Raw genomic sequence first — 14,795 nt, 5'->3', positions numbered from 1 at the left:
GGTTAGCCCAGCTGTAGCTCCAGCGCTAGCCAACACTACAGGAAGGTTAGCCCAGCTGTAGCTCCACCGCTAGCCAACAGTACAGGAAGGTTAGCCCAGCTTTAGCTCCACCGCTAGCCACGCTCCATGAAGGTTAGCCCAGCTGTAGCTCCAGCGCTAGCCAACACTACAGGAAGGTTAGCCCAGCTGTAGCTCCACCGCTAGCCAACACTACAGGAAGGTTAGCCCAGCTGTAGCTCCACCGCTAGCCACGCTCCATGAACGTTTGCCAAGCTGTAGCTCCACCGCTAGCCACGCTCCATGAAGGTTAGCCCAGCTGAAGACAGGTAATCTCCTTGACAAGCATATGAGCAGAAACACCAGCAGGAAGTGACATCACATCCACAGGTTTCTTCCTGTGCTCCTACAGGCCTGAAGAGGTTCCAGGTACTGCTGCCGACCCGACAGGTCATCTAAATTGGCGTGTTCACACTGTGGCGCAGCTAGACAGGGGACCCCATAGGCTCTGTGGCGCAGCTAGACAGTGGACCCCATAGGCTCTGTGGCGCAGCGAGACAGGGGAACCCATAGGCTCTGTGGCGTAGCTAGACAGTGGAACCCATAGGCTCTGTGGTGCAGCTGGACAGGGGACCCCATAGGCTCTGTGGCGCAGCTAGACAGGGGAACCCATAGGCTCTGTGGCGCAGCTAGCAGGGGAACCCATAGGCTCTATGGCGCAGTTGGACAGGGGAACCCATAGGCTCTGTGGCGCAGCTAGACAGGGGAACCCATAGGCTCTGTGACGCTGCTAGACAGGAGACTCCATAGGCTCTGTGGCGCAGCTAGATTGGGGAACCCATAGGCTCTGTGGCGCAGCTGGACAGGGGACCCCATAGGCTCTCAACCAGGGCCTCATTAGGACGGGGGGTCTGGGGCCAGCGGGAGCAGGTCTGGACTCTGCTGAACTGAGGTACATGGACTTCATCTCGGAGCTTGTCAGTTATTCTTCTTTCTTTTATAATATTATATTCTCTTGGAGATAAAATGTGCTCTTCGTCTTCTGTACAAAAATAACTTAGAAAAACACGCAGAGTGGCGAACTGTTCAGTAGACGAGATCCTCGCCTTGACCTTCGACCTCCCGGGCGGGACAGTGTCCCGCGGTCAGGTGACGCCGTCGTCTCCACAACGATTTTGGCAGCTCGTGTGTGTGTGTGTGTGTGTGTGTGTGTGTGTGTGTGTGTGTGTGTGTGTGTGTGTGTGTGTGTGTGTGTGTGTGTGTGTGTGTGTGTGTGTGTGTGTGTGTGTGTGTGTGTGTGTGTGTGTGTGTGTTAGAGGGCGGTCTCTTCGGAGGGGTGGGGGCTGAGGGTGGTGGAGGCCCGGGGGGCGGCCAGGCCGGCCTCCACCAGCTTCTCCCCCGCCCCCTTGCGCCCCCCCACCTCCTCCTCCACCTCCTCCTGGTTCTCCTTCTGGGCCGTCAGGTAGGGCTGGGCGTCCTTATGCTGAGGACCACAGCGCACGTTAGCCCTTAACCTTTACCCTTACCTTAACCTAGAGACCCTTACCTTAACCCTCAACCTAGGGACCCTTACCTTAACCTAGGGACCCTTACCTTAAAGGGTAATTCCGGTGTAAAATGGATCTGGAATATGTTTTGTATGATAACGAGTTGAAACGTTCGTTTTGGAGCACAATAAACGCATACAGACGCTTCTTCAGTTGGCTGTTTTTAGCCGATTCTATCAAAACACTATAAACTTGCAACGATGGGGGCACTGGTTATGGTAAAAACTAAATCGCTATCTTAAACCACTTAATAGGCTAAAAGTAGCCCGACACTTCTTTGGTAGTATAATAAGGGTCTTAACATATAAAACGAGGAATTGAGAACTTTGTAAGTGTACAGATTGTTTATTCAAAAGGACATTTTATACACACAATACCATCAGTAGATCACCCGTCAACGCCATTTTGTTTTTAAGACTCGGTAGATTGACGAACACAGAGATTGTGACATCCGTCAGCAATCCGTCCTTTTTAATAAACAATCTGTACACTTACAAAGTTCTCAATGCCTCGTTTTATATGTTAAGACCCTTATTATACTACCAAAGAAGTGTCGGGCTACTTTTAGCCTTTTAAGTGGTTTAAGATAGCGATTTAGTTTTTACCATAACCCTTCGTTCCAAGTTTATAGTGTTTTGATAGACTCGGCTAAAAAAAAGCCAACTGAAGAATGCGTCTATATGAGGTTTTTGTGCTCCAAAACAAACGTTTCAACTCGTTATCATACAAAACATAACCCAGATCCATTTTACACCGGAATTACCCTTTAACCTAGAAGCCCTTGTCTTAACCCTCAACCTAGGGACCCTTACCTTAACCCTCCACCTAGGGACCCTTAACCGTAACCCTCAACCTAGGGACCCTTACCGTAACCCTCCACCTAGGGACCCTTAACCTTTAACCTTTAGCCTACCCAGGCCTTACCTTGTGGCCCAGTGGGGTCACGACCCTTAACCTTTACCCTCCCGAGGCCTTACCTTGTGGCCCAGTGGGGTCACGCAGCACAGCTTCTCCTTGTAGCGCTCGGGCAGGAAGAACAGCAGGGTGCCCAACACCGGGAACACCGTCCCGGGGGTCAGGTCCTTCTCCTTCATGGGCCCTGACACACACACACACACACACACACACACATTACATCGTAGACCACACACACACACACACACACACACACACACACACACACACACACACACACACACACACACACACACACACACACACACACACACACACACACACACACACACACACACACACACACACATTACATCGTAGACCACACACACACACACACACACACACACACATTATTCCAGGTAGAGAGTGGGTGAGTGAACGAGTATAGAGTGAGCGAGTAAAGTGAGAGTATATAGTGACTGAGTTTAGAGTGATTAAGTGAGTATAGAGCGAGCATAGAGCGAGTATAGAGCGAATATAGAGCGAGCGAGTGTACCTGTGATCAGGCTGACCAGCAGCCCCACCAGCACCACGGTAGCAGAGTTGTGGGCGCTGTACCACATGTAGGACAGGTTGTAGATGGCCTCCACCCCACTGGGCCTGAACACACACACACACACACACACACACTTTAGTCCCACCCACTCCTACATACACACCTAGATATACATATATACCTTTAGACATAGAGTGTTGCGACAAGCGCACGTTTCGTACTGCAGGGGGGCGTCTTTACCTAGTCTTGGACGTCATGTTGCTGACCAGCGTCGTCATGGCAACCGTCGTCATGTTGCCCAGGAGGGGCGGGGCCGTCGTGTTGGCGTATGGCAGGAGGTCGGGGCCTGGCAGACGCATCACAAAGCTGCCTATCCCGATCCAGAAGGCCATGGCCAAACCTGAGAACAGGCCCACCAGAGCCCCCTGGGGGAGAGGGAGGGAGGGGGGGGGGGGGGGGGGGGGGGGAGAGAGGGAGGGAGGGGGGAGGAGGGGGGGGGGGGGGGGAGAGAGGGAGGAGAGAGGGGGAGAGCAAGGGAGGGGGGGAGAGAGAGGGAGGAGAGAGGGGGGAGAGAGAGAGAGAAAGAAAGGACTATGAAGCACTGAGGAACTCTAGTAAATTAGAAAGAACCAGCGAGTGTTCCAGTTACTGGTGGTCCAGGGGAGGCAGAACCCCCCAGACAGCAGAACCCCAGAGAGGAGAACCTCCAGACAGCAGAACCCCCAGACAGCAGAACCCCAGAGAGGAGAACCTCCAGACAGCAGAACCCCCCAGACAGGAGAACCCCCCAGACAGGAGAACCCCCCAGACAGCAGAACCCCCCAGACAGCAGAACCCCCCAGACAGCAGAACCCCCCAGACAGCAGAACCCCCCAGACAGGAGAACCCCCCAGACAGGAGAACCCCCCAGACAGCAGAACCCCCCAGACAGCAGAACCCCCCAGACAGGAGAACCCCCCAGACAGCAGAACCTCCTTACCGTGGAGTTGGCCCAGGGGAAAAACATTCCGAGGCAGAAGAGGCCCAGTAGTGGTCCTCCCACCATGCCGAAGATGCTGAAGGCCGCCTGCAGACAGAGGAACATTCACTCATTCACCCTTCAGTCTGGTGGTGCTTAAAGAGGTCCTCTCAGGCCCCAAAATAAAACGTGACAACATCTGAACACACTGGGGCGCCAGAGGGCTCCATGGGTTCTAAACTGTACTTTAACAGAGGCTTTATAATACGTCAATCGATACGTATAATACGTATAATACGTATAATACGATCCCTCCACTCACCTGGAGAACCGAACCCATGAGGGAGGCGACGTAGGCCATGGCCAGACACACCAGACCGTAGCCAAGGGCTGGGGACACAGAGAGCACCGTCACGACCAGCCACCAGGGGGCAGTGTCCTGCTATACACTACATAGACACCAGGGGGCAGTACCCTGCTATACACTACATAGACACCGGTGGGCAGAGCAGCATCAACACTGACCTAGAGCCTTGGAGAGCAGCGTAGCTTTGGCTTCAGTCATGTTTGGGAAAAAGGGCTTGATAAGGTCCTCCATGGTTACTGTTGCTAGGGAGTTGAAGGCCGAAGAGATTGTACTGGGGGGGAAGATATAATATATATATATATGTACACAAACAATACATATACAATGAATCGCCTATGGTGTAACTACTACTCCTATAATACCAGCTATACAATATATAGTTGTGTAATAAACCGTTACCTGAGAGCTCCGCTGAAGAGGCAGGCCACGAAGAGACCAGGCAGACCCGGCAGGTCTCTGAAGACGTCCATCACGAAGTAGAGCACCATCTACAGGCAGGAGGGGCACAGGATTCCTCAATCATCCAGCGGCCCTTCACATTAAGAGCGCAGCGCCCAGCGTCTCTTCACATTAAGAGCGCACAACCCAGTGTCTCTTCACATTAAGAGCGCAGCGCCCAGCGTCTCTGCACATTAAGAGCGCACAACCCAGTGTCTCTACACATTAAGAGCACAGCGCCCTGTGTCTCTACACAATAAGAGCACAGCGCCAAGCGTCTACACAATAAGAGCACAGCGCCCAGTTTCTCTACACAATAAGAGCACAGCGCCATGTGTCTGGTGCTGAGACACTGACCTGGTTCTGACCTGGTCTTCACATTAAGAGCGTGCTGAGATACTGACCTGGTCATCACATTAAGCTCGTGGTAGAGACACTGACCTAGTCTTCATATTAAGACCGTGGCTGAGACACTGACCTGGTCCTTGTCTACACAATAAGAGCGTGGCTGAAACACTGACCTGGCTTCACAATAAGAGCGTGCTGAGACACTGACCTAGTCTTCACAATAAGAGAGTGGCTGAAACACTGACCTGGTCCTTGTCTTCACAATAAGAGCGTGGCTGAAACACTGACCTGGCTTCACATTAAGAGTGTGCTGAGACACTGACCTAGTCTTCACAATAACAGCGTACTGAGACACTGACCTGGTCCTTGTCTTCACAATAAGAGCGTGCTGAGACACTGACCTGGTCTTCACAATAAGAGCGTACTGGGACACTGACCTGGCATCACAATAAGAGCGTGCTGAGACACTGACCTGGTCCTTGTCTTCACAATAAGAGCGTGCTAAGACACTGACCTGGCTTCACAATAAGAGCGTGCTGGGACACTGACCTGGTCCTTGGTCTTGACGTAGCCCTTGTCCAGAGGGCTGTCCTCTCCGTAGCGGGCGAACATCACCAGCCCCATGAGACAGCCCAGAGACAGAACGATCTGCTGGCACGGGAACACCACGTAGCAAGACCTGGAGAACACGCGGAACATGGAGAACCTTATTCAACCACCAGGAGAACCTTATTCCACCTCCAGGATATTAGTGTAGGGTAGAGTGAGAGTGGTGTAGAGTAGGGTTAGGGTGGTGTATGATGGTGTTGTAGGAGTAGGATAGGGGTAGGGTGATGTAGGCCTGAGTAGGTTGGTGTAAGCTAGAGTCCGGTGGTGTAGGCTTGAATAGGGTGGGGTGGTGTAGGGTTGGATAAAGCTATCGGTAGCTGGGGTAGAGCAGAGGTTGGTGGTGTAGGGTGGTGTAGGCTAGGATAAAGCCATAGGCAGCTGGGTGGGTGGGGTAGGCCTTACATCACGGCCTCCCTCTCCGTCCTGGAGCTCAGGTAGCGTTGGACCTGGGCCTGGTTGACTCCGTACAGCGCCAGCATCAGGAAGACCCCGCCCACGCCCAGCGTCCAGAAGGTGTGCCTCTCCAGGGGGTCGGGGTTCAGGCTGCGACCACGCATCCATCCAGGAACATTAGTCACGTATAGCGGAAGGTATTCACATATAGCCGGGGTAGCAGTACCAAGTCTTTATGTAGCAATACATCGCAGTGGAAGCATTAGCAGTGGTAGCATTAGCATTAGCAGCGGTAGCATTAGCATTAGCAGCGGTAGCATTAGCATTAGCAGCGGTAGCATTAGCATTAGCAGTGGTAGCATTAGCATTAGCAGCGGTAGCATTAGCATTAGCAGCGGTAGAATTAGCATTAGCAGCGGTAGCATTAGCATAATTAGCACCAGCAGCAGTAGCATTAGAACTAGTAGTAAGACCACCAGCAAAGTAAGATGAGCAGCATTAGCTATATTACGAGCCGAGTAGTGGCGTCCTTACTCCAGGGAGGCGATGCGGCTGCCGTTCATGGCCTTCCTCCACACCTCGGAGATGCCCCCGGCCTGGCTGGTCCCCACCACGATGACCGCCAGCTGCCCGGCGAACATCACCACCGTCTGGAACACATCCGTCCAGATCACCGCCTTCAGACCTCCCTGGACCACAAACAGCCACGCTTCAGGTTAGTCTGGTGAGTCAGGCACCCGCTACGGTCTAAGGAGAGGCTAAAGCTAAGGGTCAACGTTAAGCTAAAGCTAAGGGCTAACGTTAAGCTGAAGCTCAGGGCTAACGTTAAGCTGAAGCTCAGGGCTAATGTTACGCAAAAGCTAAGTGCCAACATCAGGCCTGAGATAAGTGCTAACATCAGCTCCAAGTTAAGTGCTAACGTCAGGCCCCAGGTTAAGTGCTAACATCAGGCCCAAGTTAAGTGTTAACATCAGGTCAAAGCTTAGGGCTACCATTAGCCTGAAGCTACATGCAAACATCAGGCCCAGGCTAAGGGACAGGGTGGATATTTCAGTGCCTTACCAGTGCAGTGTACAGTGTGCACACAAGGCCCATAGCCAACACCGCCCCCCAGAGGTCAAACCCAGTTACTGCAACACAAAACCAAAACAAAGGTTAAAAACACCCCAGTTGTTGGGTATGTTAAGGCATAGTTCTTCAGGTTCTCCTGGTGGTCGTACCTGCGTTGAGGGCCAGAGCGGGGGCGTACAGCACCACCCCCATGTAGATCACCTGGGCGGGACAACAAATCAACATGGCGCTCTGCACACAGCCCTCGGTATGCAGACTCTTAAGCGTTGTGCGTTAGTTACCATCTGGAAGATGAAGGTGATCGTCCCACAGATCCGGACCGTCTTGTTGAAGCGCAGCTCCAGATACTGAGCAGGGAGACACAACTCAACACTCACCCCAGGGAGACAACACAAAACTGAACCACAACACAACACTGAAGCAGAGGGCTGGGGAGGCTAACTGGGAGGGCTAAACGGGGTAATGCTAACTGGGTAGGACTCCCTGTGTAGGGCCAGAAGGGTAGGATTAAGGGGGGAGAATCCGGTTGTTATTGCTAACTGGGTAGGGCTAACTGGCGGATGCTATCTGGGTAGGGCTAACTAGCTGATGCTATCTGGGTAGGGCTAACTAGCTGATGCTAACTGGGTAGGGCTAACTAGCTGATGCTATCTGGGTAGGGCTAACTGGCTGATGCTATCTTGGTAGGGCTAACTGGCTGATGCCATCTTGGTAGGGCTAACTGGCTGATGCCATCTTGGTAGGGCTAACTGGCTGATGCTATCTGGATAGGGCTAACTGGCGGACGCTATCTGGGTAGGGCTAACTAGCTGACGCTATCTGGGTAGAGCTAACTAGCTGATGCTAACTGGGTAGGGCTAAATGGGTAGGGCTAACAGGACATTGCTGAGCAGGTAATGCTAAAGTAGCCATCTAGCTGATATTCAGTACCACTAAGCGATGCTAGCTAGGGGTTAGCTGGCGGCTAGCTAGGGGTTAGCTGGCGGATAGCTAGGGGTTAGCTGGCGGCTAGCTAGGGGTTAGCTGGCGGCTAGCCGCGGCCTACCTCGTAGGCGCTGGACAGGCGCAGGCGGTAGAAGACGGGGATGAAGACGTGGGCGGGGATGAGCAGCCCCAGGAAGTAGGAGCAGCCCAGGAACCAGTACTGCGTGCCGAAGGTGTACACCTCCGACGGCGCTCCCAGGATGGCCACGGCCGACTGGAAGGTGGCCAGCAGCGACAGCGACACGGGCAGGCAGCTCATGGAGCGGTCCGCCAGCAGGAACTCCTGGGGACAGAGCGCACGTCAGACCACTGCCGCCCCCTGCTGGGCTGGGGGCTGTACTGGGAGCGTCTGGACACCATAGCCCCCTGTTGGACTGGGAGCGTCTGGACACCATAGCCCCCCGTACTGGGAGCGTCTGGACACCATAGCCCCCTGTACTGGGAGCATCTGGACACCATAGCCCCCCGTACTGGGAGCGTATGGACACCATAGCCCCCTGATGGACTGGGAGCGTCTGGACACTTTACTTTCGCTTTGACTTTTTTCCGAAAAATCATATTCGAAGTTTGTTTGTTTATTAATATTCGAATAAATTTGAATATTTATTAATATTTTGACCATTAAATGCCTTCAGTAAGACCTGGATTGGGCTTCGCGAGGTTGGTTTACCGGCGTTGCTATGGTTACCGGTCTTGCGGGTTCAACGGTTTATTAGGTTTCTAATAAATGGCTGTCTAATCAATACTTCATTCACTGCCTCTTCCGTGGTCATTACAATATTATGAAAAGACTGCGTGGGGTTCTCCGACGTCTCTCCCTCTTGGCCGGCCCATAACAGGTTCCAATATTAAGGGCTGCCTAATATTCGTTCGAATTTTGATTTATTTTTTTATAGTCAAATTATATTCGAATAACGAAGTTCGGAGACCAAGCCCTAGTCTGTACACCCCCCCAGTCAGGTCAGAGGAGGTGCAGAGGTCAGGATGTCTGATCCCATGGTTACGGGCTCCAAACCCAGAGGTCCGTCGTCCCCCTGGAGGCATCACCGAGCAGGAAGCCCTCACCTGTGCGCCGTCTCACCTGCGTGGTCCGCTGGCGCCCCCCGGAGAAGGCGTAGAAGAGGCCGATGCCCGTCGACGCCACCAGCAGCAACGCAAAGATCACATAGTCCACCGTGCTGAAGTGCATCTGGACTACGTCTCCCATGATGCAGCTGGAGAGGGCGGGGGAGCGCGGGAAAGCTGGGGGCGGCTCAGTACAGCCAAGTTAGCTCCTCTCCATAAACTCCCTGAGAAAGAGACAAACTGAGATCATTACAAGCTTCCATTGTTGACAGTAATGATCCACACAGAGCGGAGATCTAGTGGATTTGAGCGGGCTTGAGACCGGAGGTGAGCTGTGAGATTACCCCGGCTTCGAGAGGATGGCCTTATTGCTCATCATAGTACACTGTTTCAGGCTGCAGTCGATTTGACTTGTCCTATGGGTTAGTAATACTTTTAGTTTATAGTTCACAGGGAAGCTGTTTTTGTTTTGTGAAATCTCCATCAGTATGTCGTTTATGTTTCTGTATAAGAACGTGTTAGAGGGTGAGACAGAGATACCGATATAGAGAGACGGAGACGCACAGAGACAGATAGACAGAGGAGAAAGACAGGAAAGAGACAGACAGAGGGTGAGAAGAATAATGAAAGAAAATAAAGACAGAAGGGAGAGCCGGTCTTACCTGTTCTGTGGAGGTGACTCACTGTGCAGCCGGTGCCTCTTTAAACGTCCTAAAAGGGGGTCAGTCCGGGTCCAGGTCTCTGCTCAGCGCCTCCCTGGGGGACCAGGAGAAGAGTCAACCTCACCGCTCTCACCCCACAGGAGAGCACAGCATGGTCCAGCATGCTCTGGGAACAAGAGACCCCCCCCCCCCCCCTTCTCTCCTAGCTTCCTTCCCTCCCCGCCAAACAACCCGACTCCCTCTTGAGTTGGACGAGGATGATCACGCAGGATCCCTGTGTGAAGCGTGGAGCTCGAATGACCTCCATCACCAGAGGGCCCCCCCCCGCCCCTATGTAGCCCAGCACGCTACCTAGCGTAACATGCTACCTAGCGTAACATTCTACCTAGACCACCAAGTGAAATGTCGTTGCAAAAGACGGTCATTGTGGACGACAAACTGTACGAGCTGCATGTGGCAGTCCATGTGCACCATGTAAACAGGCTCACGGAGTTATGCCGGGTAATGAGATCCATGTTGTGAAACGGGAATACCTGTCCGTCATGGCCACGCAGGGGAGGGCTGTGTTGTTAGTACCCCCCGCGGTGAGACCCCGTACCGTGAGTACCTACACTGTTACACACAATTGATGTTGTCTCTTCCTGGTGATCCCTTCAGCGCCGGGTTGTCAAACTGAGAATGAACTGCTGGCTTATGCCGAGTTGGGTCAAACATGCAGCGAGGTCGATTCCTGCATCTCAATACAAGATCCCTATGACCTAGTTAACCATACTGCCCGCTAGGCTAACATCTGACCAGTTAAGCATACTGCCCGCTAGGCCAACATCTGACCAGTTAACCATAGCCTACTAACAGCTAGGCTAATGTCATACCAATTAACCATACTAAACACTAGACTAGGCTTACCAGTTAACCATACTAGACACTAGCCTAGGCTAACCAGTTAACCATACTAATGGCTATGCTGACATCTCAACAGTTAACCATACCAACCACTAGGATTGGCTTACCAGTTAACCACACTTATCTCTGGGCTTTCTTCTCAATCACTTAACTATTCCAACCACCTGATGCGGGCCATCTGCACAAAGTCCATAAGCTATAAAAGACGAAATAGTACAAAAGTCATGTGTCTGCATGTTTCTTCCATGCGAAGGTTGAACTTTGTGTGCTGCTGACAGAGAAACTATCTCCGTCCCATCTTGGAGCTCTCCTCCGTGTTCAGTTACATGATCATCTAGTAACTGAGCAGACACTTTTATCCAGCGTGACTTTCAAGTCAGGCATCAAGCAAAGCAGGCAACCAAAATAGTGGCTCAAGAGTCAAGCATTGAAAAGAACAACACCAGAGTGCAGAGCAGCAGTAGGTATAAGAACGGATTTTGACGCTTTAATCCAAAGCAATTTATAACGGTTCATACACACATACACACACCGACTGCAGAGTCAACCACGCAGGGCGACAGCCAGCTCGTCAGGAGCAGTTAGGGTGAGGCGTCTCGCCCAGGTACACCTCGACACTTAGCTAGGAGGAGCAGGGCATCGAACTAGCAACCTTTCGGTTACAGGTCATCCTGCTCTACCTCCGAAGTTACGGCCGCCCGAGTAGTACCAACAGTTGCAGTAGATCACTATCCTTCACACAGCGTGGACCCCTCTCAAGGCGTCCTCTAGACCTGTCTCCAGGCCTCCTCTAGACCTGTCTCCAGGCCCGTCTCCAGGCCTGTCTCCAGACCCGTCTCCAGGCCCGTCTCCAGCCCTCGTCTAGACCCGTCTCCAGACTGCCCTTTACAGCAGAGCAGCCTGCTGGGTCGACCCGACGTACCACAGGCTGACCCTGTTCTCCTTGGTAACCACTGGTCCCCACCCCACCGCTGGTTCACTCACAGCCTTCCAGAAAGAACAGAGAAACAACCACCGAAAGACAAGGAATCATCCCGTGATCGTTCTGCGTTCACAATGAAATGCACTCAATACCAAATAATCATTTCTGACCAACAGCTGAGAGTGTGTGAGAGCCGCGACTGAGACACAGACGCAAACATGTGAAATATCGAACCTCAAGACGGTTGGACCGAGTGGCTGATTTCCACACGAGTTCCAGCTCGCTCAGAGAAGAGAATATAACTAATTCAAACAAACAAAGGAGGTTCAGATGTTTCAAAGGATAAAGAACAGAGACTCACCGACCGAGACGCACGGCAGGTCGGCTGCGTGTGATGTCACGATCATTACACACTAGCCACAGCACAGAGAGGTTTAAAAAAAAAAAAAAAGGGTCAGGCGTTCCCAAGGCAACGCCCAGGCAGGGACGGTGATTGGCCCTCGGTTTCCTTAGTAGGGGTGGCTAGGCTGCTAGCGTTAACCGTTAGCCCTCTGTCTGCCTGAGGGTGTAGCTGGATGATGAGATAGCCTGGGGAGCTCGGCTGATTGAAGAGATAGTCAGAGAAAAGGGAGGCTTTACGTGTGAGAAGATTTACAGCTGTGGCAGATAACACAGGAGATACTATCCCCACAGCTAAAGCTACCATCCCTTCCAGCTGTTCCTAGCATCACCACAGCTGTTACTAGCAACCCCATAGCTATAACTAGCATCCCCACAGCTGTAGCCAGCATCCCCACAGCGGTTACTAGCATCACCACAGCTGTTACTAGCATCCCCACAGCGGTTACTAGCATCACCACAGCTGTAGCTAGACGGATAGAACACTCCGGTCTCTGACACACGTGTGACATGACGATCATCCAGTGCTTAATGACCCCTGGCCTGTGACTACAATCTTTGCTTACAGAGTAACAATAGATAGACCAAAATATCGACTGATAAATAAATACAAACCGAAGGGAGGGGACACACACACACACACACACACCAAGGTCATTAATATGCATCAGACCAATCCTGGATAACTCCAGCCGCTCTGCTCCTAAACCCGCTGGTTACCATCTCTAACCAGGACACAGGACTAGTCAGCATAGCCTATCATGCCGAGATAGGAGATAAGAGATTAGCAGAGTCATGAAGATATGACCACCAGGAGGGCATGTGCATCACAATACGTAGTTTCACAGCTGAAGTACCCAAGAAGATCAGTCTCAAGGTGACCACATAAAACCAAAACAGATTTAGTCCAGCCCTCCTCCCGTGACACCAGGGCCTGAGGGTGGGATATGAACATTAACTCATCATGTGTCAACACCGAGATACTGAATGATTGGCGGCCTTATCTTTACTGATTAGAAGGGTTAGGACAGACACACATGCCACCACACCGCCCAATTGGAGTTGAATCTCGGGTTTCAAAACACACCTGCTGCTCCCCGGAACAAATCAGATTTAACAATGCCTAAAAAACATTGGGTACACACCTGCTGCTCCCCGGAACAAATCAGATCTAACAATGCCTAAAAAACATTGGGTACGGTGGTTGTCAATTAGCCGTTCGCCAGCTGGAGGCCTACCCATGACAGTTTGTTACTCAGTGGTTGTTCAAACATGACAGGACATCAGGGTCCATCTGCCCAGAGCCACTACTGGAGGCCTCTTCATTTCTAGTGCTTTCTCTCTCTCAGACAACGATGAGATGATGGGTCTAAATAATGAAACAGCGATGGGGTTGTTTACGACACTTCCTCCATTCATTCAACTCTAAAGAAGGATAGATGAGAATCCCCGCCAAACGTTAACCTCGACCGACCACATGAGTAACCCATGTTACATGAGTAATCCGGTAACGTGAGTAACGTGGATCGTAAATTATGTTCACGATACAGGTTCGTTCCACGTGCTGATCCTGACAGGTCCATAGTACCACTGGAGCACCCAACATTCAAACACATTAAAACACACGGCTGGGCCCCGCAGATCGTGACTCCCAGGCATCGACCACAGTATCAGTGTGAGGTTCAGGTCCCACAACAGCTGATTTCATTCATTCATTCCCACCCGACTGAGGGCAAGCCGCTGGCTCCAACGGAGCAGCACTAGACCTTTAACACATTAGACCTTTAACACCCAAGACCTTTACCACACGACCCCGGCATCACGGGACAGGTGGTCTCCCATGTGACGCTAACCGAGGCTAACCTCTCCCCGGACCGCACGGGTCCTCTCGCGGTAACCGACATATATCTGCCGGTCCACCTCCACGGTGTTATCACCGGCTGTCGGTAATCTTCCATTTAAACCACTAACCGTCAAACAAGCGGTGGGTAGGGGGGGGTATTACCGGTTGAAGTCGCCGTCATCCTCCGTGGATCCGACATCTCCAGCGTCTCGTGCAGGAGCAGTGCGACCGGGGCAGCGCGATGGGCGACGTACCGCCCCCTCGCTGCTTCAGGCAGACACGTGCTGCGGCGGGGGAGGGGCAGCGCTCAGCCAATCACAGGCCGCCATGAGCAGGACCAGACCCGAACCCGAACAGACGGAGAGGAACCCTTGACACCGCTCACAACAAACCGCTGTGCGTAATATATTTATCAAGTTACGCACCGTCCGGATGACGCGCTCCGTGATTAGAGCGCAGTGACGTCGCGGCATCACCTGAACGGGTTCTCTACTACGTCATGTGACGGGTAACCAGGGAAAAGGCGGTAGCGGCTGTATTTCGCATCATTCATTAATTTACTTTAAGATCACGATATCATTTTTTTATTGTGTATTTTTAAGACACCCAGCGGTGCAGATGCTATTCTCCCCTCCGGCCCCCCCTGGTGACTCACTCCTCTGACCCCCCCCCCCCCCCCCCCCTTCCCAAGGTGACTCACTCCTTGACGGAACGGGCGCTCAGAGACCTCAGCCAATCAGGGGGAGGGGCCGTCGGAGACACAGGATGCTGCGGGCATGTTCTGTCACGAAACACTCACAGCGGCCCTGTGTAACCTGAACAGGCGTTCACCTCAG

The 14,795-nt window shown here is 52.4% G+C and overlaps 1 protein-coding gene across 1 annotated transcript; it reads right to left on the bottom strand.

Annotated features, from left to right (window-relative positions):
- Window positions 1–1,309: 1,309 nt before the first annotated feature.
- On the bottom strand, window positions 1,310–14,442 carry LOC130374873 (sodium-dependent multivitamin transporter-like). Its single transcript, XM_056581850.1, has 18 exons — window positions 14,122–14,442; window positions 9,893–9,986; window positions 9,247–9,454; window positions 8,227–8,448; window positions 7,463–7,528; window positions 7,331–7,382; window positions 7,173–7,240; window positions 6,645–6,799; window positions 6,120–6,260; window positions 5,658–5,787; window positions 4,722–4,810; window positions 4,481–4,593; window positions 4,278–4,345; window positions 3,977–4,063; window positions 3,238–3,422; window positions 2,998–3,101; window positions 2,522–2,643; window positions 1,310–1,480 (listed from the first exon to the last, which is right to left on the bottom strand). The coding sequence occupies exons 3-18, from the start codon at window positions 9,370–9,372 to the stop codon at window positions 1,310–1,312; spliced, it is 1,899 nt and encodes a 632-aa protein (XP_056437825.1). The 5' UTR covers window positions 9,373–9,454; window positions 9,893–9,986; window positions 14,122–14,442.
- Window positions 14,443–14,795: the final 353 nt, after the last annotated feature.

This window comes from Gadus chalcogrammus, chromosome 21 (assembly GCF_026213295.1).
Source record: "Gadus chalcogrammus isolate NIFS_2021 chromosome 21, NIFS_Gcha_1.0, whole genome shotgun sequence".
Classification (NCBI taxonomy): Eukaryota; Metazoa; Chordata; class Actinopteri; order Gadiformes; family Gadidae; genus Gadus; species Gadus chalcogrammus.
Note: the sequence above shows the minus strand (reverse complement) of the source record. Positions and strands in the feature narration are given on the sequence as shown.